Source organism: Myotis yumanensis, unplaced genomic scaffold (genome assembly GCF_028538775.1).
Source record: "Myotis yumanensis isolate MYYU_CA2020_CCGP unplaced genomic scaffold, mMyoYum1.0.hap1 SCAF_16, whole genome shotgun sequence".
Lineage (NCBI taxonomy): Eukaryota > Metazoa > Chordata > Mammalia > Chiroptera > Vespertilionidae > Myotis > Myotis yumanensis.
Window position 1 is genome coordinate 15888860 of NW_027223767.1, and position 26366 is coordinate 15915225.

The 26366-nt window shown below is 51.6% G+C and overlaps 1 protein-coding gene across 3 annotated transcripts in view; it reads right to left on the bottom strand.

The window, feature by feature from the left end:
* The window catches only part of SLC13A5 (solute carrier family 13 member 5), a 34835-nt gene that overhangs the window by 3491 nt on the left and 4978 nt on the right, over positions 1–26366 (bottom strand). The window contains exons 4-12 of one of the 3 annotated variants that reach the window (XM_070393889.1): positions 24218–24405; positions 23064–23232; positions 21469–21591; positions 19134–19349; positions 17951–18051; positions 17031–17149; positions 14909–15070; positions 11805–11942; positions 8504–10654 (exon numbers count right to left, since the gene is read on the bottom strand). In XM_070393889.1, the coding sequence (XP_070249990.1) occupies positions 10523–10654; positions 11805–11942; positions 14909–15070; positions 17031–17149; positions 17951–18051; positions 19134–19349; positions 21469–21591; positions 23064–23232; positions 24218–24405 (1348 nt within the window). In that variant the 3' untranslated portion in view covers positions 8504–10522. Of the gene's footprint in view, positions 1–8503; positions 10655–11804; positions 11943–14908; positions 15071–17030; positions 17150–17950; positions 18052–19133; positions 19350–21468; positions 21592–23063; positions 23233–24217; positions 24406–26366 lie in introns of those variants that run through there. The other 2 variants (XM_070393890.1, XM_070393891.1) reach the window with 2 other exon arrangements.

Consider the following 26366-nt stretch of genomic DNA (forward strand, 5'->3'; position numbering starts at 1 on the left):
GGTCAGCCGCCCGTGTCGCCAGGCTGAAACCACCACAGACTGGCACGCTGGTTGTTTGCTGAGGAAGGGAACCCTGAAATAAATCCCAGCTTTAAAAGGAAACACACCCAACAGGTATTCTATTTATATGAAATCAGCTCCGTTTTTAGGTATCTGCCCTCCTGCCTCACCTCCCCAAGGTGGGCCCAGCCTCCCTCCCATGGGTGCCTCCACACCCCACCCAGTAATCATGGCCCTACCTGCCCCCACCCCTCCCCTGTTTGCTCTCTGGGGTTTCCCTCGATTGCAGGGTGTGAGCTTCCAGACGCCCTGAGGCCTGTCTCATGCCCAGCCAGACTCCCTCCTCTCAGACCTGCCCTCCTACTCCCAGAGTTCCCAACCAAAGAGCAGGCAGAGTCAGGCCTCTGGGCCCAGGTGGGGAGGGCAGGGCAGGAGTCCATCTGCACTGTCCCCCCCCCCCCCAACACACACACCCCGAAACTGAGAGCAGGCAGATTGCCACTGGGTGCCCAGGAGCCAGGCCCTGCTCCTCCCAGGGCTCTGGCAAACCAGCAGGACCCCAGTCCCAAGTTCAACCAAAGTTGGGGTCCACTTGGCACAGGCTTTGGAGTCAGGCTCATGGTCCTGCTCCAGGCTCCACCAAGGCTGCCAGCATTCAGACAACTTGCCTCCCTCCCTAACCTCTCCCAGCCTCGGACCCTGCGTGCTGAACAGAGACACATCCATCTGCTGAGAGGAGCACCAGGAGGCTGGGGAGGCCGCTCTGGCATGGGGCTGCACGGGAAACCCCACAGGGTAAGGGATTCACATTGCAGAACAGCAGCTGGATGTTTCCTGTTTGCTTATCGGGTAACAACCCCCAGGCACCCAGCCCTGGCTGTAAGCCCCTCTCCAATCTCACCCTCACCCTCACCGGCTCCATCAGCTCTCTGCCCCAGAGACCCCTGCCGCACCCGCTCTCTGGCAAGGTTCCACTGCTCATGGAGGCCCGTGCGGCAGGGGTGCCGGGGACCCTCCACATCCAGCAGCTCCTCCAGCCTAAAACCAGGTTCTGGGCAGAGAGCAGGGCCAGCCCTGGGCGGGGGTTCGTGGGAAACTTCGGAGCCTCCCTCAGCTCAGCGCTCAGGCAGGCACCCAGCTCACCACAGCTGCGGTGCAGAGAGCCAGGCCTCCGCCAGGGACAGAAAACTGAGAAGCCTGTAGCTATAAATGTGAAGTGGCGAACCGACCGCAGGACACTGCCACGGCCCCATGGGGCCTGCCGCCTGCCGCCCTGGGAGCCGCAGGGCCCTGGCCAAGCCTCCCAACAGCCCAGACCTGCCTGCTGCGTGTCCTGACTCGGCTCTGAGTAGGGCCACCGGGGCCCCCATGGTCCCAGGCAGACATGACACAGCGCTTTGTACACCAACAGTCAGCACCTAAGGCCTTGCCTCCCCAGCATATCTTGTTTTATGTTGACTTACACATGAGGAGGGAGCTGGGTGCTTCCACGGGTCTTCTTCCTGCCGCAGGTGGCTCTGGGTCACAGTTTCAGGCCCTTGTGAGGCTGCCTCAGGCACAGTCAGGGGGCTGGGGGTGGACTGCAGCTAGCGTGGTCCTGACAGCATCCTCATAGGGACTGCCGGAAAGGACACCCTGGAGACTGGCATCCATGGCTGACGAAATAAGGCCAGCCCTCTCCAAAAAGTGCCCAGTGTGTGCCTGGCCCAGAGTTCTCAGAACCTCGAAGGATTGTTGTGCCTCTGCCTTGCATCTCCCCACCACTCCCAGCTCAGGCCTGGGCGAGAGTGCAGTGCGAGGTGGGGAGCAGGGGCCCCTCTGCCAGGATCTGGGGAAACAGAGGCAGGGAAGGAAGGCCCTCATTCTCGATCCTCTCAGAGGCTGCCAAGGAACGGTCTCTCCTCCAACACCCTACTCCACTGAACAGACCGTGCCTATCACAGCCTCTCCCAGCAGATTAGGGAACCAGCCAGGACAGGTAAGCCCTCTTGGGAGCAGGAGGGGGGAGGATGCTTGGGAGGCTCCGACAGCCACAGCAGAGGCCCTCCCAGGAGACTGAGGAAGAACTCTGGGCTGGGTGGTGGGGAACAAGGGGCCTCCAGACATCACTGCAGGCCCCAGGGTCACCCTCCCAGAGAAGCCCCGGGGGCCTGGCACCCTGCTGACAGCCATTCCGTACCCAAGTAAGTCAGGCAGTTCCACTTCCCAAGTCCACTAGTAAGAACACTAAAACCCAGTCTGGGCAGAAGTTTACTATAAAAATCATTTGGAATTTCTTATTTGTAAGAAACTTTAAAATTGTACAGGAAGACGTACGTAAAAGTAAGCTTTAATATATGGAAAACACCATTTTACTGTGTAGGATGAGTCAAGATTCATCTCTCCCCTAAGCCAACCTACAAGTCTCTTCTTCCAACTCATTCATTCATTCAATATTTATTGAGCACCTACTATGTACCAGGTATGTTCTCAGCACAGGAGAGAACAAAATAGATAAAAATCTTGGCCCTTGTGGGACTTATACTCTTAAAGGAAGGGGAGAGACGGACAAAATAAAGGCCTAAAGGAGTAAATTACAGTATTTTAGGAGATAAAAAGCACAATAAAGGAACATCAGGAACAGTATAGAGAGTGTGGGGCAGGCAGGGGAACTGTGGTCTGAAATAGGCTGAGAAGGAACATTGGAGCAGAGATTCAGAGGAGGCAGGAGTGTGCTCTGCCCGCTCTAGGAACGCTGAGGAGAGCCGTGCAGCTAAGGAGCGAGTCCCTCAGATGTTTGGCACTGCCTGCCCATATTTTGCATTGTCACAACCAGGGGTGGGAAGATCCACGGTTGCTATTGGCATCTGGTGACTAGAAGCCAAGATGCTGCTGAATACCCCCCAGTGCACAGAACTGCTCCCGACAAAAAAGGAATTATTAGGTCCCAATGCCAATAGTGCTGAGGTAAGAAATCCTGGACGGAGAAGGAAACAGTAGTAGGAGAGAGAGCCAGAGGGATAAAGGCCACGCAGGTTGTTTTTGAAACTAGAGAAAGCTGATTCAGAAATTCTTATGGAAAAATATGTGAGAATAGGTAGGGGGAATAAATTAAAATGAATAAACAGTAACTAGCTTCACCAGAGCTTAACATAAACTATAACTTCCTGTGATAGACAAATGACTAATTTCCTTAATATATAAAGAGTTCTTACAAATGAGTAAGAAAAGGCCTTTTAAAAACTCTCAAAAATGAGAAAAAGAGGGAGTTTACCAAAAAAAGATACACAAATGGATTATGAATATGTGAAAAATGTTCAATGTTATTTGCAAATCATGAGATGGCATTTTTCAACTATCAGCAGAGACTGGGAAGTTTGATACACACAGAGTTGCTAAGGGTGTGGGAGAGTAAGGTCTCAGGCACAATTCTTGAGAATATATCCTGGCACTACATCTTTGGAGAGCAGTTTGGCAATATCTGTCCCATATGTAAATACACACACTTCTCGAGCCAGCACTTCATTCTAGGAAAGTATTGTCCTCACATACGCACACACAGAAGCAAACACAGACGTGTTTAATTATAGTACTAGAGGCCCAGTGCACAAAATTTGTGCACTGGTGGGGTGTCCCTCAGCCCGGCCTGCACCCTCTCTGTTATGGGTTGGCTCAACGAGATAGACCACCGACTCAGAATTTAAATTTGAAAGCCTTTTATTAAGCTGGCCAGCTGACCACAGCCCGTACCTTCCCCCTCTGGGAAGCCTCGCGGCATGTGGCAAAGAGCAAGTGTGCATTATGATTTTTATAGCAAAACAGTGTTACCTTAGAAGCTCACAGAAAGTTCATAAGCACAAAGGGGGGGTAAACAGAGTCACACCTGACTGGTCTAAGACAATCTAGCAATTTTTCTTCCATGGTTCCTAACCTTGCAACCCCCCTCCATACGTCAGTCCCTCCTCCCAGCACATACACAATCCTCATATCCTGGCAGCACAATTCTTCCTCATACATCCCCCTCCCTCCGAGCACATTCAATTTCTCATGTCTTATTTCCTCCCCTTAGCACATTCTGTAGCATTCTGTAACCCTTCCATGCCACAGTCCCTCACCCTAGCACACTCTCCAATCTGGGACCCCTCGGGATTAGGCCTAAACCAGCAGTTGGACATCCCTCTCACAATCTGAGACTGCTGGCTCCTAACCACTCGCCTGCCTGCCTGCCTGCCTGATTGCCCCTAATTGCTTCTGCCTGCCAGCCTGATCGCCCCCTAACCACTCCCCTGCCAGCCCAATCGACAACTAACTGCTTCCCTGCCGGCCCGATCGCCCCCAGCTGCCCTCCCCTGCCAACCTGATCACCCACAACTGCCCTCCCCTGCCAGCCATCTTGTAACGACATGGGAGTAGCCATCTTGTGATGACATGAAGGCATCACACGAGGGTGTGAGGGCCACCTAAGCTTTTATTAGTATAGATTAGCAAAAGGCTGGAAAAGGCCCAAATGCCTATCAGTACGCACTTGTTTCTTATATGGTATAGACGCACAATGGAATGCTATGCAGCTCTTAAAAAGACTGAGGCTTACTTGTGGGCATACATCCAAGAGAAAAGAAAATGTGTCCTCAAAGAAACTTGTTCAGAGAATTTAATAACATCTTTCTTCATAATAGCCCCAAACTGGAACAACCCGAATACCCATCAAAGGAGAACAAACAAATTGCGGCTTATCCATACAGTGGAACACTCCTTAGCGACTATAATAAAAGGAATGAGTGGATACACAACACAACAGGAACGGATTTCAACAGCATTTTGTTAATCACACACAAAAGAGTATGTACCGTAGGGTTCCATTCATAGACGGTTTAATGGGCAAAACTAAGCCATGGAGCCCTAACTGGTTCAGATAGAGCGTCGGCCTGCGGACTCAAGGGTCCCAGCTTCAATTCCGGTCAAGGACATGTACCTCGGCTGCGAGCACATACCCAGTGGGGAGTGTGCAGGAGGCAGCTGATCGATGTTTCTCTCTCATCGACGTTTCTGACTCTCTCTACCCCTCTCCCTTCCTCTCTGTAAAAAAATCAATAAAATATATATTTTTTAAAAAAACTAAGCCATGGAAACAGAAGTCAGAACAGTGGTTGCCTGGGGAAGGTGCAGATTCCTGGAAGGGGCAGCAGAACTTTCAGGGGTGGGGGGAGGGGAGGAGGTGGAAATGGGGTATTGCTGACACAATGGACACAGTTGTCTACATCACTGAATTGTACACAGGAACTGCATTTAATTCTGGCTCCGTTTAACAACAAAATTTATTGAATTAAAACAAAACACACCCTAGTCAAACTTCACATGTCCTGAAATGGAACGATCCCCGAATAAATTTAGCAGGTTGGGGTGTGGGGCATGGGGTGGGCGGTGGAAGCAAGGGCAGGAAATGGGTATGGTGCTCCCGTCTGCAGCAGAGGGTGTGCACCTATTCCAGAAGCTCGCAGAGGGTAGCATCTCTGGGAGGACGCGGAAGGCACTGCTGACGGTGCCTGTCTCTCTGGGGGATGGAGGCCTCAGGCCTGAAGTGGGAGGGCCATGTCTCAGTACTCTTTGTACTGTTAACATTTCTTTTACCCTATTCATATTTTTTTAAATATAAAAATTAGTTTAAGCCCAGAGGGTGTGGCTTAATGGTTGAGCATCGACCCAGGAACCAAGAGGTCACCCATTTGATCCCGGTCAGGGCACATGCCCGAGTTGCAGGCTCCATCCCCAGTAGGGGGTGTGCAGGAGGCAGCCCATCAATGATGTTTCTCTCTCATCAATGTTACTATCTATCTCTCTCTGTTCCTCTGTCTCTGAAAAATCGATATATATATTTTATTTTTTTAAAATTAGTTTAACTTTCTTGATAGGCTAACAGGGTGCTCCGAGATTGAATTTGAGTATTCCCCTCCCCTCCGGAGCTGGAAGCAGGGTCTACGTGCTGCTCTGGAACTGCCAGGGGTCACGGCCTGTGTCTCTGAGGGAGGAGGGGGTGTTTGGACAGGAAGATCCAGGAGAACATTCCTTGGGCTGGGAAGTGAGAACGAGAGCCCTGAATCACGACACCAGGGGAAAGAAACGGAAGATCTGATTGCAAGGATTTCAGCCTGAAATGACAAGCTTTCTGTGAAGGAATGTGAAAACCCCTCCCATGGTGAGGGAGATTCATCCGGATGTAATATTTTTTTTTAATATGAAAAGACGCTTCCCCTGTGGGTTGGGGGACAAAGCTTTTAAGACCCTGTGGGACTAGGGGGAGAGGGTTCTTAGGTAAGATTAGGATGCAAGGTCTGGTTTTTAATTGATCAGCATTTGGTCTTTATTTCTGCAAACAGGAATGTGCCATTAAGGGTCTTACCCAGGAATGTCCGTATTGATTTGGAGAATTGGACTGCGCTACTGACATCATTCCCTGCTTGGAGTCCAGAGCAAACACCTTGCTATCCATTATTTTTGTTGGTGTGTGAGATGAGAGGGAGGAGAGAGAACTTCACGTGTCCCAGGAGATGCCCTGCTCCCTGGTTCTCCCACAGGAGGAGGCCCAGACCTTTCCCTAAGGAAGTTCTCAGGTCAGAGAGGGTCAGGGAAGGATCCCACTTGGGGTACCAGAGGGGAAGGAACCCCGGGTCCTGATCTTTGGATGGCATAGGATCCGTGTAGGCTCCTGGAAACACAGTTGAGATCAGTCCTGGTTAGGATTCTGTGTTCAGCCTACCTTGGGCCCAAATGCCTGATCCAGATGACTTAGAGCAGCGGTTCTCAACCTGTGGGTCGCAACCCCTTTGGGGGTCGAATGACCCTTTCACAGGAGTCACCTAAGACCATCGGAAAACACATATATAATTACATATTGTTTTTATGATGAATCACTATGCTTTATGTTCAATTTGTGACAATGAAAATACACCCTGCATACCAGATATTTACATTACGATTCATAACAGTAGCAAAATTACAGTTATGAAGTAGCAACGAAAATAATTTTATGGTTGGGGGTCACCACAACATGAGGAACTGTATTAAAGGGTCGCGGCATTAGGAAGGTTGAGAACCACTGCTTTAGAGCAAGCATGTCAAACTCGCAGCCCCCTTGTTTATTTGGCCTTTGTTAGCCTTTGACTTTGACATGCTTGCTTTAGAGAGAACTTGGGTTGAACCTCTTTACAAAGTGTAAGAGGCAAGATAGGTCCTTAGGAAAAGGTCTGAGAGGGTTTTCAGCAAATGGCTAAGACCCGGATGGGCACAGGGTAGGCTGTGCAACAGAATCCCCATGAGACAGCATGGGGACTGCATCTGGCCCAAGCAGATGGAGGAGCAGATGGGGGTGAGACAGCACTTACACATCCTCTGGTCCAGCCCCTTCCTGATAGAAACTGAGGCCCAGAGAGTGGACTGACTGGTGTCAGATGTCAGGACCAAGCTCAGTTCATGACTCAGGCTCTAGCCTCCCAATCCAGTGGGTCTCCTGGGGAGTCCTGGCCTTTGGGAACTGGAAGCAGAGCTGACGGGAAGCCCTTGACCAGACAACCATGTAGTCTCCTCCCTCCAAGGCACATGTTTCTACTGAGTCCCATGGAAAGGGAGCCACTCAGGCAGCCTGGAGTAAGGGCTCCCCTGAAAGGGTCCTAGCACCCTACCGTGGACATCACCTACCCAATAGCTCCCCCTCTTTTTTCCAGCAGAACCCAGGTTTTGTAGTGAGTGGAAATCTCTTCATTTCAGGAAACAGGCCAGTTCCCCAAGCCCAAGAGACGAGTCCTAATTAGCCTCATGGTATTCCAATAGCATTTCAATTACCCTTTGTCAGTGATTGGCTAAGGTTGGGCATATGACCTGGTTCTGGCAAATAAGACATGAAGGGAAGTCTGTAGGGGCTTCTGAGAAAGTTTTTGCTTTCCTAATAAAAGGGAAAGATGAAGCAGACACTGTCATGCCCCCACCCCACACCTCTTTCTCCCTGCCTTCAATACAGATGTGTATGTAGCATGAGGGTCAAACATGAGAGTAGAGAAAGTCAAAACACCCTTAGAATGGCAGAGTGGATGGCAAAGCCCAAGCCCTTGGTGGCCGAAGTGAGCGACTGGACCAATATCAGCAGCTGTCTACCTCCAGACTTCTTGTTAAGTAGACATTAAAAGCCCTTATGGTTTAAGCTACCGTTAACTGGGTTTCTCTCTTACTTGTAACCAAAAGCAATCCTGATTGGCACTGGCCCTAACTGTTCGTGTAACTCCAATCAACTTCAAGAGAAGTTGTATAGAAGCAGCCTTTGGTCAGCCTCCCCAGCCGTGGGATCTGCTCTCCTGAAGCCCCCACCCAGCTTGCTTGTCATCCCTGGAGCACATGGAGTCCAGTAGAGCCCTCCACCCACCTCACCACATGCCCGCAGCAGCCTGGCCAGTCCTACTCCTCTTTCAATGCGAACCTTGGATGGCCTTTACTGACCTTGCCCTTTACCACAAAACATACAGCTTACAGACCACACCAATCACTTGTTTATTTACCAATGACACGTATGGTGGCCTGCTCTGGGTCAGTCACAGAGCTGGCACTGGACCAGCAGGCAGGCTAAGTCCTCAGGAGCCCTCAGACTGGTGTGGCAGACACGTCCGCAGCAGCCGTGTAGAGAGCAGAAATGACAGGATGGATCAAATGCTTTGCTTCTTCGGGCAAAGATCAGCCCTTTCTGCCCCAACAGTGTCCTGAGCCCGTCTCAGAGGAGGCGGCAGAAAGGGGCTCTTGTTGGGTGATCTTCCCTGAAGTGGCAGGGCCTTGGGTGGACTTGCTCTTGGCCACTCACTTTTCTACCCAGGCCTTCTAAGGCCAAGGCCCTTAATGACTTGAGGAAGGAGCAGTGGTCACGGAGGCTGAAGACCTAGATTGGAACCCTAAGTGCTACTAACTAACTAGATGTGAGACAGGACACATGACTTGCTGGTTTCTCAGAGCCTCAGGGTTCTTGAAAGACAAACAAGGATACTAACACTGCCTGTCTCATAGGACTGATGAGATAAATGTTGGGTGAGATAAGGTCAAATGAGATAAGTGGTGGCTGCACCAGGGAGGCTGACACAGGAGGTGGGTGATGAGTAAGTGTTCATTCATCCGCCTGCCCCTCCCCATCCTCGAATGCCAGACAGGCAGCACCCAGTGCACCTTTTTGTGGGAGGCAGATGTGGTGGCCAAGAATCCACCCACCAAGGAACCAGGCACATGCTCAGCCCTTGAGGAGGTTTCCTTGGGTTCCCATACTTTCTCCTGCCCTGAAAGACGCCATCAGAGGGCCTCACTTATCTGCTTTGGCCTTTCTTCCAAGCAGCACAAGGACAGAAAACGGGGCTGTTGGGCAAGGGGGTGGGTGTCTCTCACGTCTCTCTCACAGGGGTTCTGAGGGTTCCCACCGTCATTCTGGGGTCTTTGCTCCAGCCATTTCATGCAGGTTCACTCATGGGCAGGGACTGTCTGCTCAGGGACCACTAAGCACTGCTCATTCTCAGCGATGCTCCGTCCCCACCAGGCGTGGCTGTGAAGGCCAGTCAGCAAAGGGAAGGTCTTCCCCAGGGGAGCTCGAACTCTAGATCTAGGACAAACTCCGAAGGGACGCTGCTCTAGGCAATTCACAGCTGTATCCGCTCTGGGTCTTCAGGTGAGGGAGGACCTAGATACCTGACTGTGTTCCCAAAGAAGCCATCGTGCCCATACCTGGAGTGTGATCCCAGCTGAGTGGGGTGGCAGGAAGACCAACTCCCAGAAGAGCCAAGCTGACCTGCCTGGGAGAATAGGGGGTGCCAGAAGGCCCAGCCAGATCCCAGTGAATGTTGGCCCAGACAACAAAGGGACTTAGGAGTTGAAGGAGGTGCTTTAGAGAGCGGGGAAAGGGCTCTGAACTGTCAGTTCAATGGAGCAAGGTAAGGAGGGGAACTGGTAGGCCAGTGGTGTACCATGGGTGATGTCATCTGGAAGTTATCGGTTCAAATTCCTCATCCTTGGGTGTTGGCATTATCCTCCTGGTGGTTCCGGGAGGCTCTGAGTCCCACTCTTACTCCAGCAGCAGGAAGCTTCCCAGGACCAGACGTTCTGTCCCTGGGCTGGGTTGTCCCTTCCAAGTGACAGGAGTGATCCGAGGCAGCCCAAGGTCAGCAGCAGGAGGTGCAGGCTCTGGAAGGTCGTTTTTCACCTCCCAAGCTGGGATCTGATCCCCATTTAGATGACCCTGAGACTAAGCAAGTGGACACCAGAACCCAGTGTGCAGGCTGCCTGTCCCAGAGTTCGAGGCATGACCCCGGAAAGATGGAAGCCATCTGGGTCTTGGGACGCTCCCTTAATTTCCAAACCGGCCCTCCACAACCTGTCCCCAGCTGGGACCTGGGCCTGGGGTCTCTGTGGGGTGAGGGCATCATCAGGTCACTTTGGGGTGTCAACCCCAAAGCTCTGCTGTACGGTATGCCAGAAGCTTCGGGAGTCTTCAGGAAGGCGGGGCTGTGTTATGCACTTGAGGCTCTTCCTAAGTCTCAATATGAGTCACATTAGCCCAGTCAGGAAAATTGTCCAGGTCAAACATGACCCGTCCCCAGGTGTTGACCGCCAGAAACACACATAAGACTCCAATTATGTTCATCATTATTCCTGTTTTCACCTGGGGAAGATCAGGGCCAAGAGTCAGCGGGATTCAGAAGAGAGGTGAAAGGGACACTGGGAACTAGTGCTCTTGGAGAAGGGGCTGCAGGCTGCTTTGCTGGGCCCCATCCCTGGGTCATGCTCTGTGCTCACCCTACCCCACAGACAGAGCAATTTCATAGCCAGTAAGTGTCATCGGTGCTCAGGCACCCCTGGGAAACAGGCATGATGGCGGGTTGTCTGCCTGCTTGAACATTTGCAACACTGGGCCTTAGGGAGGGACATGAGGCAACACCCCAGGCCACTCAGAGAAATATTGGGGGAGACCAGGTCTGACTTCAGGGCCTGTGCTCACCCTGAACATTTGCATCCCTGAAGCACCAGCTGGTTTCTCAAGAACCTCCCTGGCTCTTTCTGTTGCCAGTTCTTTGTTTTTGCTCACTACCCACTGCTTCAAGCCCTGTGTAGATGTTTCACTGGGGATCAGAATTGAATTTTTGGTCCACACAATCCCAACGATACCCAGTGGAGGCTCTGAGATCACTCACACCCGACTGGACTGAGAGAGGACCCTCCTTCCTGCCTGTCCGCCTCTGAGACCGGCCCCTTCTCCTGGCAGAGGCGATAGAGCCCAGGTAAAACCTAATAGAGTTCCTCCTCCAGCTGCATCTGATTCCAAGGCTCATCTCTCCCAGCCACTGCCTCTCCCTGTCCCCACTTCTATGTCTGCAGACACCTCTGTCGGTCAATCTGTCATTAGTATCCACCCCCTCAACCCATCTCAGCCTTGTCCCTCCTGCCTGTCCTTACAGGTTCTTGCTAGTTGGTGAAGTCCATCTTGGCCATGTGGAGCCCCACCCCCACCCTCACCCCTTCCAAGTGCTCAGTGAGGGCTCCCCTGGTGGCTCTTCCTAAGTCTCGGGCACCTCCAGGTAGGAGATTCTATCACCCCCCTCTCAGCTTTAGGAGACAGGACAGTATGAAATGCGAGATGATTTCAAAAAGGAAGAAAAACTGCACATAAATGTAATTAATGAGGATAGGGCTGGACTTTGGGTGGTATTCCCAAATTACATGACATCACAAGTCATTAATAAACCAGTCTATCCTGGTTCCCTCATGACAAAAGCATCAGAGCTGATAGGAGTAAATAAAAGCAGCTGCATTACCATGTCAGAAACCTTGAGGTGTCCGTAGGCAAACACGATGGCGTTAGGTGGGGTGGCCACGGGCAACATGAAGGCAAAGGACGCACTCAGGGTGCAGGGGAGCATGACGTACAGCGGGTTGAGGCCAATGGAACGCGACTGGGGGGAAACACAGCACTGCAGTGTCACATACACAGAAAACAAAAGCTCCTGGGACCATCACTCTGAAAGCATCCCCCTCATGTACGGTGCGAGTTCCCACCTCCACACCTTGGTCCTTCTGGGGGCTCTACCCTCTGCCATGCCTCTGGTGATAACTCTGCTGGACCCCAAAGGCTGAGCTCAGAGCCATCTCCCCAGGAGGCCTTTCTGAACCTCCTCCATTCATTCAGCGCATAGCTCTAGGGCACCTACTATGTGCCAAAGACCATGCTGGCCACTTAGACTGCACTGAATCTGGAAGTGTTACTGCAGCCCACCTGTGCACAAACGTGTGTGTCCTGCCAAGACCACCAGAACCTAGAAGGCAGGGACCACGTCTCACCTATAAATACATCTGTGTCTGCATGTGTTGTTGTACATTTTGAATATGGAATTTGGTATCCACCTTTGATTACTCTACAGCTTAAAATTCAGCCACATGTAGCAAACAGCACCCAGCACAGAGCAGAGACACTCATTAAATATTCGTTAAATTAATGAATGATATCATAATATAACTCATAATATTAGTTACTACCTATCAAAATTAATAACTAGCATGCAGATTTACAAATACACGAGGGCAGACACATATGCAAAGACATCCATTGCAACATCATAACAGCAAAACACACAGGAAACTGACTCAGTGGCCATCAGCAGCAGGCTGGTTAAATAATATATATGTATATATATATATACACACAATGACTCGTTCACAGCTGTAAGGAAGAACTGACTGGTTTTATGTGCTAGCATGCAAAGATCTCCAAGACCTATCGTTAGATTTTTAAAGATTTAAGGTGCAGAACAGGATCATAAAATGATACCATTTGTTTAAAAAATGTGTGTATGTGTGTGTAATACATCCAGAAAGAAATTAATAACAGAAGTTGTCTCTAGGAGGAAGCTAGAGGGTAGGGCCTATACTCTTTGGTATTATTGGACATTTGTAAGCTATGTATATGTATTACATTTTCAACTTAAAAAAAGTGTTAACCCCAGCCAGGTGTCTCAGTTGGCTGGAGCATCATCCCAACACACCAAAAAAAGGTTGTGGGTTCAATTCCCAGTCAGGGCACATACTTAGGTTGCAGGTTCGATCCCCAATTGGGGCATATGTGGGAGGCAGCAGATCAATGTTTCTCCCTTTCTCTCTTCCTTCCCCCCTCTCTAAAATCAATAAACATATTCTCAGGTGAAGATTTTAAAAATTATGCATATTCCCAGTTTATTAACTGCCCTTCAAAACTCTGATTTTTAAAAATTGGCTTGATAGTAGTACATCGTATGAGTATATAACTTATTTCATCTATCCCTTTTATTTATTATAAATAAATATTTATGTGACGTACATCTTTGTAATACAGTTCGGCAATCAACCGTATATGCTTGTAGGCATCTCTGCTGGTTTCCTGAGATATGTTCCCAGCCATGCATTGCTCAGTCAAAGGGTGTGAGAATAGGTTTCAGGTTAGGGCTCCTGTGGGTAAACAGGTCTCTGGAAAGGCTGCACCAAGTTCCACTCCTTCTGGGAGAACCTGTGAGGTCCCAGTCAGAGGCCCAGTCTATCCTGGTTTCCCCATTTGTGCCTCCCTGGGTACCCATGGTGTGCGCACCCCATGTGGTCTGTAACCTAGCTGGGGGTCACCAACCTCCCACAGCTGGGTCCTGAGGAATCTTACTTGGGCTTCTGACTTTAGGAAGACTTGTTTGGATGGGCCTGGCCACCCCGTGGGTTAAGATCTTCGTTTGTCTGGGCTGGGGCCCTCAGGACTCAATGCTGGGGCTGGAGGTGACAAAGTCAAACCCTTTGCTAGAGAGGGGAGGCCTCACCACCCCATGCCCAGCAACAAAGAATGCTCCTTGGCATAGGTCTGGGCAGCCTGCCTAGGGGAGGGGGAGATGAGCCACCTTGCTATTTCCATCACTTTCATCTTCACTTGGATTGAAAGGAGCAGCCACTCAGGTTTGCTTTTTATACACATGGACACCTTGGCAGCCAAGGTGAAGTTTACCAACAACAATCCTGTGCTCGGGTTTTGTAAGTCTGTCTCCCAACTCCAGAATGGCAACCTCAGCCTCTCCCAGGCTTGTTTGCAATCTACAGAGGATTTTCACAGCCATCATCTTTCTTGACCCTCAGCACAAGTGTAGGAGGAAAGAGCATAAGCCATATGTTCTAGGATCCCAGGACCTGAACTCAGTTCTCCTGACTCCAAGGCCAGGGCTTTTCTTGTACCACCTTGAGGTCAGTATTGCCATGTCATGAGTGACAGGAGAAAATGCACGAAAAGATCACAGCTGATTTTCCTATTGGCTCTGCTTTCTTCTAAGTCCCAGCTCAACAACATGCTTGACCACAGTGCACTGATTCCTGATCCCGGGGCTCAATGCAAGGCTTCTAGGGGTTTTCAATCATGCACTCACTTCCTTTATTTGGACTCTCCACCTTCCCAGAATTTCCTCTCCCCCAAACCATCCCCAAGCCCCACCTTCCCAGCCAGAGGTGTCCCCAAATCCCAGCCAGTGGTGTCCCTCTGATCTGCAGTCCTCCCGCACAGCTGTGCTACATTCTCAAAGACCCTCTATCATTCCCTCATGGCATTGGTCCACTCCTCCTTGGCCCACGTCCAGTCAACCCATTTTGAAAAATAAGCAGTTACATTTATAAATACAAGAACCTGGCATATGCTTAGTGCTTTGGCCAGCATCGGGGGTGGGGGGATAAAAAACCCAGCAAAACATTGAGGGTAGGCCCACGGTCATCAAAGGCACACAAGTCCTATCAGAGGCTCAAAACCCTGGTAGGGCTCTGGCCCCTGATTTCACAGCCTCGCTGAGAACTTAGGACATACTCCTGGGTTGATAGCTTCTAATGAAATGATGGCTGAGCCTCCTCCTCCCCCAGCAGGGTTACTTACCATGGAGGCAAAGATGGGCAGGAACAGGGTGGTGGTGGCCACGTTGCTTGTACACTCAGTGAATACAGCAATGAGCAAGGACAAGACCAAGGAGATGGCTGCTGGGGGCAGAACGTGTAAGGGCTCCATCTGCGTCCCCATCCATTCAGACAGCCCCGAGGCCTGGAAAGCACCAGAGGGCAGTCACTGAGGGGCTAATGGCTACAGTGCCTCCAGGGCCAGGAGAGACACTCATCTTTCTCTAGGGAGCTCAGCCTCTCCCCTCCTACGTATTCTCTCTGCATACATTCCACAGGTGAGCTCATCCATGCCCACAATTTCAATCTCCATCCTCATTCTGCTGTGTCCAAAATCTGTGTTTCTAGCCCAGCTGGTCTACTATCCAGATTTCAACATCCATACTCCTTCTAGAAATTTCCACCCAGATGTCCATGAACATGTCAGACTCAACATGCCCCAACCTGCATTCATCTTCTCTAGCCCAGAGTCTACCACTCCCCCTGGTTCCCCAGGTTGGTGCATGGACTCACCATCCACCTGCTGTCCTAGAAGATCAGGAATCATCCTGGGGATCTCTGTCCCCCTCATTCCTTCCACTCAATCAAGTCACCCAAAACATCTCATGTCCACTGTCTCCTCTCAGTCTCCCACAGTCTTTAAAGTTCAGGAGAGAAATCTGAGACAGAAATTGGGATCTGGATTTGGTGTTTTGGGCTGAGAAGAGATTGTCCAAGGGAGAGAATGAAAAATGAACAGAGAAGGTACCAAGGACAGAGCCTGGAGGAACATTCATATTTAAGGGAGGACAGAGGAAAAGTCACTAAAGAAGCCCGAGCAGGCATAGTCAGAGTTAGAAGGAAACCAGGAGGGAATGGTTATCTTGGGGACCAAAGGAGGAGGGAGTTTCAAGGAGACAATGGTCCATGGAGTCCAGTATTGAGACTGAATTGAATGAAAGTTATAGAGCGCCTACTGGGTCTCACTCAAACCAACCCTGCCCAGGCTTCCACTCTAGACATTAAAGTGATTTCCCCCAGTACAGTTCTGACTCAGTCACCCTCTGGCCTCAACCCTTCAGTGGCTGCCCCCTGAATTCAGTGCCTGCAGAATTAAGTCCACACTCCCTATCTTAAATTCAAGACCCTCATGGAGTGGCTTCTGGGAGCCTCAGTAGCCTCATCTTCTGCTCCTCAGCTAGGTACCACACACTTATTCCTTTACCAATGTGTCACTTCTTCCCTAAATGCTCTCCCATATATGTCCCCTCTCTAGCCTGTGATGGTCCTGTGAACCAGCACCCTATTTCAATCTCCTCTGTAAGTCCCATGCCTGGACTAACAGGGGCATAATAGAAATGTGTGGTGAAAGGAATGAATGCTAGATGGATGGATGACTGGGTAGAGAAGTGACTAAATGGATGGATTTGTTCATCCAAAAATATTGATGCACCTGCCATGCACCAGATGCTAAGGAAACAGAATAACAGGATAGACCCAGTCTATCTCTCACATTCTATTCCTGGGTGGATAGACAGATGGACAGGTGCATGGATGCAAGGAGGATAGCTGGCTCATCTCTCCCTCTGGCTCATTTCTTCCCTATCAGGAAACGGGGAGAGGTAAGAAGGTTACATTTTTGAGGTGGTTTTTCCCAAAGGCTGTTCCTCTCCTTCTACACTGCTATACACTTAGCTAGAGAAAAATTTAAACTGGCAGCCATATCAACAAAGAGTTCAGGGAGTATAAGAACCAAAGGTAATGGTGGAGATTTCCACAAGGACTTAAAAGGAGGATTTCCCTAGAAGAAATCAGAGTACAGATCCTATTGCCAAATCCCAAAGGAGACCTCACAGCATCCTCTGCCCCTCTTGGCTAACCCGGGGTCACCTAAATTCACTATTTCCGCAATCACTCAAAGAGTATTTCTCTAGTCTAGGCACTAATCGTGGCCCAGGGTTCCTACATGACAAGACAGAGTCCCTGTTCTTGAGAAATGTGCAGTTAGTGGAGGGGACTGACACAGAACCAGCCCAGGGTACAGGGGTGCCGGGGTGGAGCAGTTCCTTGGCCACCCTCTTGGTGAAAGAAGGAGGCCCTGGGCAGCCCACAGCTGGGGAAGTTACCTCGCATCCTTTAGCCAGAGCGAATCCGCCCCCCAGCAGCAGCACAATGCCCCAGGGAACTTTCTCCTGGGTCACCTTCCAATCCAGCAGTGCAGGCGGATAAAACGGAGTCTTCCTTTCTGAGAAGAGACAAGAAAAACACACATACACAACCCAGAACAGCCTTATGAAGCCCAAGACATCTGATCAGGGGAATAAAAGCCTGTATGGACAATGAGTACCATCTCATATCTACAAATTAGCTAAAATTTACAATAATTACTGCACCCATTGCTGGTGAAAATATGGCAGAACTATCACACACTCCTGGCAGCATTATACATTGGTGCAATCTTTTTGGAAAGCAATTTGACATCCTAGAAATTTATCCTGAAGAAGAAACACCTCAATTTAGAATAATGAAATTTCAAAAGAGCCAGAATATCCCATAATAGGAGAATGGTTACAGCCTCCTGACTCAATACAATGCCGTTATTAGGGAAGATAAGTTTGAAGACTGGGGCAAGAGCAAGAAATGTCTCTATAGTAACCAGGTCGAAAACATGAAAACAGAAACAACAAAGCAACAGGATTCAAATGGTGTGTTTTGATTATAGCCATCTAATATACGTGCTTATTAGTACAGACTGGGAGGAAGCGAGAAACCAAAACAATACTGATGGTGTTGTGGGAAATTCAAAACATTTTTCTGTTCCTGGGGTACTATTAATATGATTTCAAATGTTTAAAAAGCAAAAGAGATGTTGCACTAAACAATAACCAGGGAGGGCTGAAAATGCCCTCTGCCCAGACTGTGCCATCTTGCCAGTCCTCTTTGATGGAGTGGGCTTTTCTTCCCCCTAAGCCAGGGACTCCCATGGAGAGATCCTGCTACCAGGCCCCCAACCCTGATGAATGCAAGGCCAAGACAGGAGTATTACCTTCCTCAGTCTGGCTGCAGAAGTTGAACTTGGGCTTCTGCGAAGGCACAATGAATAGTAATATGGCCACGAAGATGGCCACGGTGGCGTCGGTGACATACCTAGGTGGAGAAAGGGCATGGATGAGCCAACTCAGCTGCAGGAAGCTATGCCACAAACCTGTGCCTCATCTACGTGCTCCTGCATGAAGAGGCAGGCTCAGCTGGGCATGAAAACTGGAACCCCAAAGGCCAAGGTCAGGAGTAGTGCGGTAGACTGAATCCTGGCTAGAAACCAAGACCCCCCCATCCTTGGCCTGGCTCTGTCACCAGTATTGGGCGACTCTGGGCAGCTTCCTTCCCTCTCACATCCTGTGTTGTTCCATGGGTGAATGTCGTGACCTCTTCTAGGCCACATTCTTTAGAAATCTGGGTTCACCAGGTGATTACCAGCAGACCTTCCAAAAGGAATCAGTAGCCCTGGCCCCTGTTGCACAGTAGTTAGAGCATTGGTCCACCCAGCAAAGGGTCACAGGTTCAATTCCCAGTCAAGGGCAACGTGGGGTTGCAGGTTCCATCCCCACCTGGTTGGAGCGCATGCAGAGCCCACCAATTGATGTGTCTCTCTCTCCTCTCACTCTCTCTCCCTTTCTCTCTCCCCCCTCCATCCCTTCCACTCTCTCTAAAAATTAATGGGAAAAATATCCTCGGTTGAGGATTAACCAAATAAAAACAAAAAATGGAATCAACAGTAACAGGCAGCTGTCTCCCAACCCACTTCCAGGAATATGCACATTTCTCAGCCTTTCTCCCATGTAACATCTTAGCCTGGAGAGAAACTACATATACCCCCTTTTTGCCAAGTCTCTACCTAAAGAAGCACCAGGACCCCAGGATCTGTGTCTTTAGATACTTGCCCAGATCTAAAGAAAGATGGTGGGGGCTGGGGGCAGGGATGGGGAGATGATGGAGGAGAGATTTGGAACCCAGAGCTCTGGGAGCCTCACTCCAGCCCAACAAGTCTCTCTCGACCACCACCCTGGCCAAGGATTTTCTGCTCAACCTTTTGGGGGAGGAGTCGTCACAGGGACATATCCGTGGGCTTGTCCTGAAGATTCATGAGGAACGACTGAGTCGGGAAACCAACAGAACTCAACTACAGAACAAAGGAGGACATGGCAGGCGCTGCAGAACCAGTGACTTACTTTGTCTCGCCCTCCATCCAGGCGACCGACATCCAGCCAGGCATGAAGCCTGGGTCCCGGGAGAACCACAGGGTGACCAGCAGGAGGAAACAGAGCAGGACGCTGCCCTCGGCGAAGGAGAAGGGTCCCAGCTTCCTATACTCCTCCTGCAACACCTCGTAGGCAGCTTTCTCGCTACTCTTTTTCTCCAGACCGCAGCCCCAAGCCTTTTTAAAACTAGAGGATAGAGAGAAATAGAAGCATGGAACAGACCATCAAATCTCAGAGGGAAGGCACGGGAGGGTGGGGGTGGGATGGGGTAAGAGATGAACCATAGGACTTGTAACTATGCATATGAGCATGATGAATGGATACAGACAACAGCAGGGTGGGAGCATGTGCTGGGGGGCGGAAACGGTCAGGGAGAGGTCAATGGGGGAAAGAGGAGACATATGTAAAACTTTCAACAATAAAGAATTAAACAAAAAAAAAACTAGAGGAGACAGAAAGAAAACAGCGGTGCAGGTTGGTTGGCTCAGGGGCCGGTCAAATGGAAGCCTGAATATTGGGCAGCAGAGCGTGGTGGGAAGGCCTATGGTGCTGCCCATCGTCTGGGGTGGAGGGTGCTTGAGTGCACCCCTCCCCCCCCACTCCATGTCTCTCACCTGCCCACCAGGCCTCCCAGGACCTGTTACGTGTGCTAGCACATGCCCACATGGGAAGATGCTCCCATGAGTCGTAATGTAAATATCTGATATGCAGGATGGTCTTAGGCGACCCCTGTGAAAGGGTCGTTCGACCGCCAAAGGGGTCACAACCCACAGGTTGAGAACCGCTGCTCTAGTGCCAAACTGCCTGTGTTCAAAGCTCAGTCCCATGGCTTCCAAGCTACACAGCCCTGAGCAGCCCTTTCCCCTCTCCGTGCCTCAGTTGCCTTACCTGTAAATTGGGAATAATAGGAGCACCTACCTCACAGGTTGATGTGAAGATTAATTAATAAATGTAGAGTCATTAAAGTTGTGTCTGCGACTTAGTAAACAGTCAACAGATGTTGGTCATTATTATTCCCATGGCCCCATGAGAGGCAGGACACCACCTGCAGCCTGCGACAGGTTAGGGGCAGCTCTCCCGGGGCCCGCTGGTCCTGAAGCAGATGCACAAAGCAGGGCAAAGAGCTTCCCTCAAAGCCAGGCTGTGCCCCAAGTGCCCATGGGAGCAGCTTCCCTCTCACGTGAGGCCTGCACACGGGTGGCATATGAGGATGCCCACTACTAGTATGATGTCATTGCTATGACTACTTATGATTATATAGAGATTTCTTTTAACTGCAGTTTCCAAACCAGTTCCTCCTTCAGAAGAAAACTGACAAAAATCCCATTTTCCCCCGCTAACTCCCTGGGTTTGGGGAAACTTTTGCCTCTTGGCTCTGAGATCTCCCTGTGGCCAGATAGCCCCTTGTCTTCGGCTCTAGCTGCCTGCGATTTAAGGCACAGAGCACACGCTCACAGCTAAGCACTTTCCATACTAATGTGAGAGGGTCCCCTTAGCTCCACAGATAGATGTGTGTCTTTGAAAATCACAAGAGTGTTTTTGAGGTATTTGTCAGCCACACACCATGGTTTCTGTCCAAAGTCAGGCTGCTGTCAAGGTTGACTCCTGGTGAACTTGGGTTGGGTGTACTGGGAAGAGGAAGGTAAACTTTCCAGAACTCGCGCACTGCTGGGAACATGGCAGGTGTTCAGTAAGAATCTGGACATCGGCGGGTGGTGTGCTGTGACCCGGCCCAATGGACACATACAGCCAAGTGGGAGTTGGTCCAGAGTACCGATTTGCTCACGGGGACAAGATTCTCCCTTTAATTGCTTTGACTCACGTTGATGGCACACTTTCTCCCTGGCCGGGAGCCGGGCTGGGAGCAGGGGACAGAGAGGACTTACCACAGGCCCCAAAGGAGCTCAGGTCAAGGGTCAGGGGACAGGGGCAGTGCTGGAACATGGCAACAGGTACCAAGGGTCAAGGCCATGTGGTGCCCAGGGAAGCCCAGAGGAGCAGGCATGGGGTGGGGAAATGAGGTGGGGAAAGTCAGGAAACATGTCCCTAAGGAAGCAGCATTTGAACTGGCCTTGAAGCCTGAGGAGATTGAAAGGTGAGAAGATAGGGAATGGCATTCCAGAAAGAGGGAACAGCATGTGCAAAGGCACGGTGAGCAGCCCGAGGTGGCCAAAATGAGAGGGCAGACTAGCAGGTGATGGGGCTGTTGAAATGGGGCCAGACAGGAAGAACTCTGTGGGCTCGCCTATTGGTTCTTCTGCAAGGGCGTGGCAGGTTAGACTATTCCGGAAGCAGTTCAACTTACTTGAATCCCATAAAAATACACTGGAGCCAAAACCAGGCGAGCAGCAGCATGATCAGCATGTTGGGGAAAGCAAATCCAAACCAGGAGGCGAAGTTCACGGTGTCTTTGCTCTCAGGAAACAGCCTGGAGAGAGAAACACGGGTCCACACCTCTACCAGATGCTGAGTCTCAGAGCAAGCAGGTCAGGCCGGGTGTGTACCAGCTGACCAGTAGCTGGACCCTGAGAGGTGGTCTGGAGCAGAGTCCCATCCTCCTAAGGTCCAGCCATCCATGCCCACCGCCCGGTATTATCCTAATCAGTTGGGGCCCCAGAACAGAGTCATGCCCAATACAAGCCGGAGGGGTGACCAACTGACCATCATGGGGGTCCAGACCCTGTTAAGAAGCTCATGAGAGTCATGGCTCTTCCCTCCAGAGAAACACAGCTTTGTACACACGTAATTTGGTCAATAGCATCAGGAGGTCCACAGATGCCCCAGAACCCTCACCCTGTGGGCTCCTACAAGGGAAGGCCCCCTTAGGAAAACAAATCTCCCAGGCCTCCCAGGGTGGGACCAGAGAGGGTTCTGGGGACTGGAGGAGGGTCTCTTTCACGCCAGGCTCCACCTCCCACCTCCAGACTTGCTCACTTTAGCCCAAGGGTGTGAAAGTAGACACAGAGCTTTCTGCACTCAGCGGGAACTCCAGGGAGAGGCTATCATTACAGAAAACATCACAGGATCAGAATAGTCTGCTTGTCCACCTCAAGAGTCTGCTTGGCCAGGCTCCAGGCCTGCCCTCCCACCTCCTAGCTGCCCTCCCACCCCACCTGTCTTGTCTGCACAGGATGGGCATGTCATACTTCTCTCCTTCCCTGAGCTCACTGCGTCTGTACTTTCCTTCACGCATTTACATGTCCTGCCTAGAACTCTCCAGGCATCTGCTACCCTCAGCAGACCATGAGTATCCCACAGACAGAGCCCAGATCTCCCCCTCTTCTGTGATTCCAGCCCCACCCAGCACAAGGCCAGCACACAACCTGGTCCTCAAGGCCTGTGTCCCTTTGTGGCCAAGGAAAGTTCCAGACCACCACTGTGGTCCACCTGGGGCCTCACAAGGGCACAGGTCACCTCAAGGACAGTGAGAGGAACTGTAGTGAACGAGCTGGTTAGGCAATGAGTGGCCCAACCCCTAGCCCTTTATTGCATCTCCAGATCCCCAATATCATAGGGCCATTACCATTCACGACCAAGGTCGGTGAGCCAGTTTTGAGGAGAGCATCTATAAGGGTGTCTATTTTCTGCAAGTTTTAAACAAGGACCCAGCATCTAAAACGACACTGTCACTTCCTGTGACTTTAGCTCAGAGTTCAATCACACGACCTGTCTGAGCGAAAATACTGCGCCCAGGACAGAAAGCAGCCAGGCCTGGGGACTGTCATCAGCTCCCACCCTGAGGAATCCTGAGCAGGTGCAGCAGAGGCTGATGGGGGCACAGCCTCCCGCCCCTGCCAGGCCCCAGCTCCAGGGCCCAGTTCAGGAGATGGGAGAGGAGGCTGAGTCCATCCAACCCAGGGCCCAAGTCATTGTCCCCAGAAGGTATGGCCAGTGACTCACTCGTGCATCTGGCCCAAGAGCACCACGTTGGGTCCTGTCCCGGTCAGGGTGGCAGTGCCTCCGATGCTGGCCGCGTAGCACACGCACAGTGTCATGGCCTTGCACATGCTCTTCCTGTTACAATTCTCCTGTGGCCCCATAGCAGGGCCTTCAAAAATCACTTGGGTCCCTGTAGTGACACACCTCCGTGAGCAGAGCCAGTCCAGGGGGCTGCGGCTCAGCTCCAGCTCCTAGCTCTGCTGCTGACCTGAGGTGGGACGTGCTGGCTCTGCAGGCTCCCTCCTCGGGTCCTCTCAGCCCACAGCCCAACTGTGTAGTCTGGCCTTGTCCGCCTTCCCTGTCACTTCCCACAGCTTCCCCAGGCTCCTCCACGCCCAGGGCAAATGCAGCTGCCTCAGACACACCCCTTTCTTCCCTGCTTCCTAGCCGTTGCTCCAACTGTTCCCTCAATCCAGGGGGTGTCCAAATCCATCTGAGATGTCCGAGCCTCCTAGTGAGCCTCCCCTGTCTGAGCTCCTTTGGTGTCTGGCTTATGGTATCCCATGGCTTCCCCCAATTCAGAGGAACTGTGTGAGGGGCCTCATTACCCCACCCCACCCGGCTCCTTGAGTCTGAAATATGGATGTGTCCACTTCATCTCAGCAGCCCCAGGACCTGCCCCAGGATCTGGCAATCGGGCCATCAGCATGGGCCCTGAGTTCCCCTGTGCTGGGCCCTGGGGATGGGGTACAAACAAGGCAGATAATAAAACAGGCGCCCTCTGAGTTTCCTGGGCTGGACACCCGGCAGGGAAGCAGCATGGGACAACCACCCCGATGCCTGTGGGAGCAGAGAGCGGAGGAGAGGTGTGACCTGTTCAGGGGAGGCCTCCCTGAGGAAGACCAACAGGTGAGGGCCCCCAGTGAGTGCTCAAAAGATGCTCAAATGCATAATCAAATGAACACCTCTTGATTTCTGTGATTGGCGGGAACCAAGGGTTGAAACTTGCTATAAGCAATACTAACAAATTTAACTTTCCTGCAATAATTACATTTCCAAAGGTTACAAAAACAGCAGTTTCTAAGTATTTCTCTTTATGCCTGTTTAAAGGTGGGCTCCAGGAGTCAGGGAGGTGGCTAAAGCTGTGGACCCAGCAGCACCTGGCAGGGGCTCACCTGGCACCTCACCGGTCTTGCCCTTGTCCACCAGCTCCAGGGCGCCCAGGCCGGCCTCGCTGGCTGTGCTCGTGGCCTGCATCTGCTGCAGCACGGCCTCCACTATGGGCACCATCATGGCTGTGGTGGCTGTGTTGCTGATCCACATGGAGAGGAAGGCGGTGGCGCCCATGAAGCCCAGCATCAGCCTGCAGAGGAGGAGCAGGAAGGGAAGCAGAGAATCCCCACCCCCACTGCCCCAAGCCCTCAGGGAGCAACATGGGTTAGGTCCCCTGCAGGGATGCCAGGGGTCAAGGCCAAGGTGCCAATGCCAGTTCAAGACTGGGTAGTCCAGGAGAGGATTATACTTTTAGTCCCTCCCTCTTTCCCGCCCTTTCTCCCTCTCTTCCTTCCTTCCTTCTGTTCTCCCTCCTACCTCTCTCCCACAGACATTACTGATGTCTACCCTCCTGGCTATGGGGCAGGCGGGGAGGGAAGACCAAGATGCCTTTCTCAGACCCAGTCATGGTTCTGAGGCGCTCCTGTCCAGCAGGGGCAGCACAGGCATCCAGAGGGTGTGAACCCAGGGTGGAGGTTGGCCCTAGTGTGTCTTAAGGGTGTGATGGAGCAGCCCTATGGGCAAGCAGCCCCAACACCCCACTTCTATCTAGAAGATTCCCACCCACCCCAGACCCTGCTTCTCCTCTCATAACAGAGTTAGCCTTGAGGGGTAGGGTGAGCCTGGGAATGTGGGACCTCCCCCATGGCTGACCACCCCGCCGACTCTCTGCACACACACCTCCACTCTGCAATGGACCAGATCAAACAGTATTCAGAAAACATGTTCCCTTCCTTTATAACACCTGTCCTTCCACCGCTGTCTCACCTCTGCCATCTGCCTAGAGCACCCCTTGTGGTTCTTCTAATCAAAGTCCCTCCTCTGTAGCCTTCCTCCCGGTGACAGGAAGGAGCAGAGAAGCCTGCGTGAACTTCCTGGGTTTGGAACCAGTGTCCTTCAGCTCTCTGAGAATGAGGAACACCTGCTGGTGGAGGAAGGCTGGCCGCTCAGAGGATCCTGAGAGCAAGAATTCTGAGGCCACCGAGGTCTCACACTTCTAGAACATGCAATGGCCTTTGATTTGACCCTATAGACCAATCACTGGAGGGGATCGATACCACGTAGGGTAATAGACACCAGAGAGTCCCAAAGCTTTCTGCTCAGCAGAGCCTGAGGTGCCAAGGGAGCCAGGCATCAACTCCTGGGGGTGCACCAGGCTCTGTGTGCACGGGGCCCGGCACAGTCCCTGGCACATGGACATCTCAGGAGGGATTTGCTGTGCAGTAACCAACAGCTGCCTTCCCAGGGCTGGGCTGGGCACGCCATCATTTAGGGAGCACATTGCCTCAAAAGAAGGTACATCCTGGGGTCTCTACTGGAGATTAACTCAGGGGCCAAGGCCTCATTTCACAGCATTTAACCCCTCTCTGTCTCAAATGCCGCGTCTATAGAATCTGGTGGAGGAATAATACCCAGCTCTCAGAGTTGTGGTGAGAGTTAACTGAGGAGATAAATGAGCCCCCAGAGTCATGCCTGGGCGCTGCAGGTGCACAGTACCAGGGGAATCTGATGATGTCAACTCCATGGGTTGGTTGGAAGCTGCCTGTGGTTGGAGGGGAGATCTTAGAGAGAGGGGAGAAGCTGAGGTTCTAAGTGACATGGCGAAGATGAGGCCAGAAGCTGCTAGCTTTGGAACGATGACCTTTCTGCTCCTCCTGAGTGGGGTGGTTGAGCCACGTCTGGCCTGCTTTCCCCACAAATGCCCTATCAGGCATGGCTGGATCCAGCCTCCACCCACCTCGTTCCCTGTGGAGCCCTGCAGCCCCTCCCCCAGGAAGTCCTCTTTACATGCAGGGGCCCTTGCTGACCAGTCTCCTCTGGATTCAGAGAACCCTTACCTACTGCCACTCACCACTGGCCCCCACCATTGCCCATGCATCTGGTGTCCTCAGCTAAGATTGTCACATACCCCACCCAGGGGTCCACCTGCTTGCCAAGCCCAGGTAAGCCCATAGGCAGCCCTTGCCAATGGGTGGCTGGGCTATGCCACAGCTCCTCCCCAGCCCTGGGGCCCACAGGGAGCCCCGTGGCAAGAAGAGAAGGCATAATTAC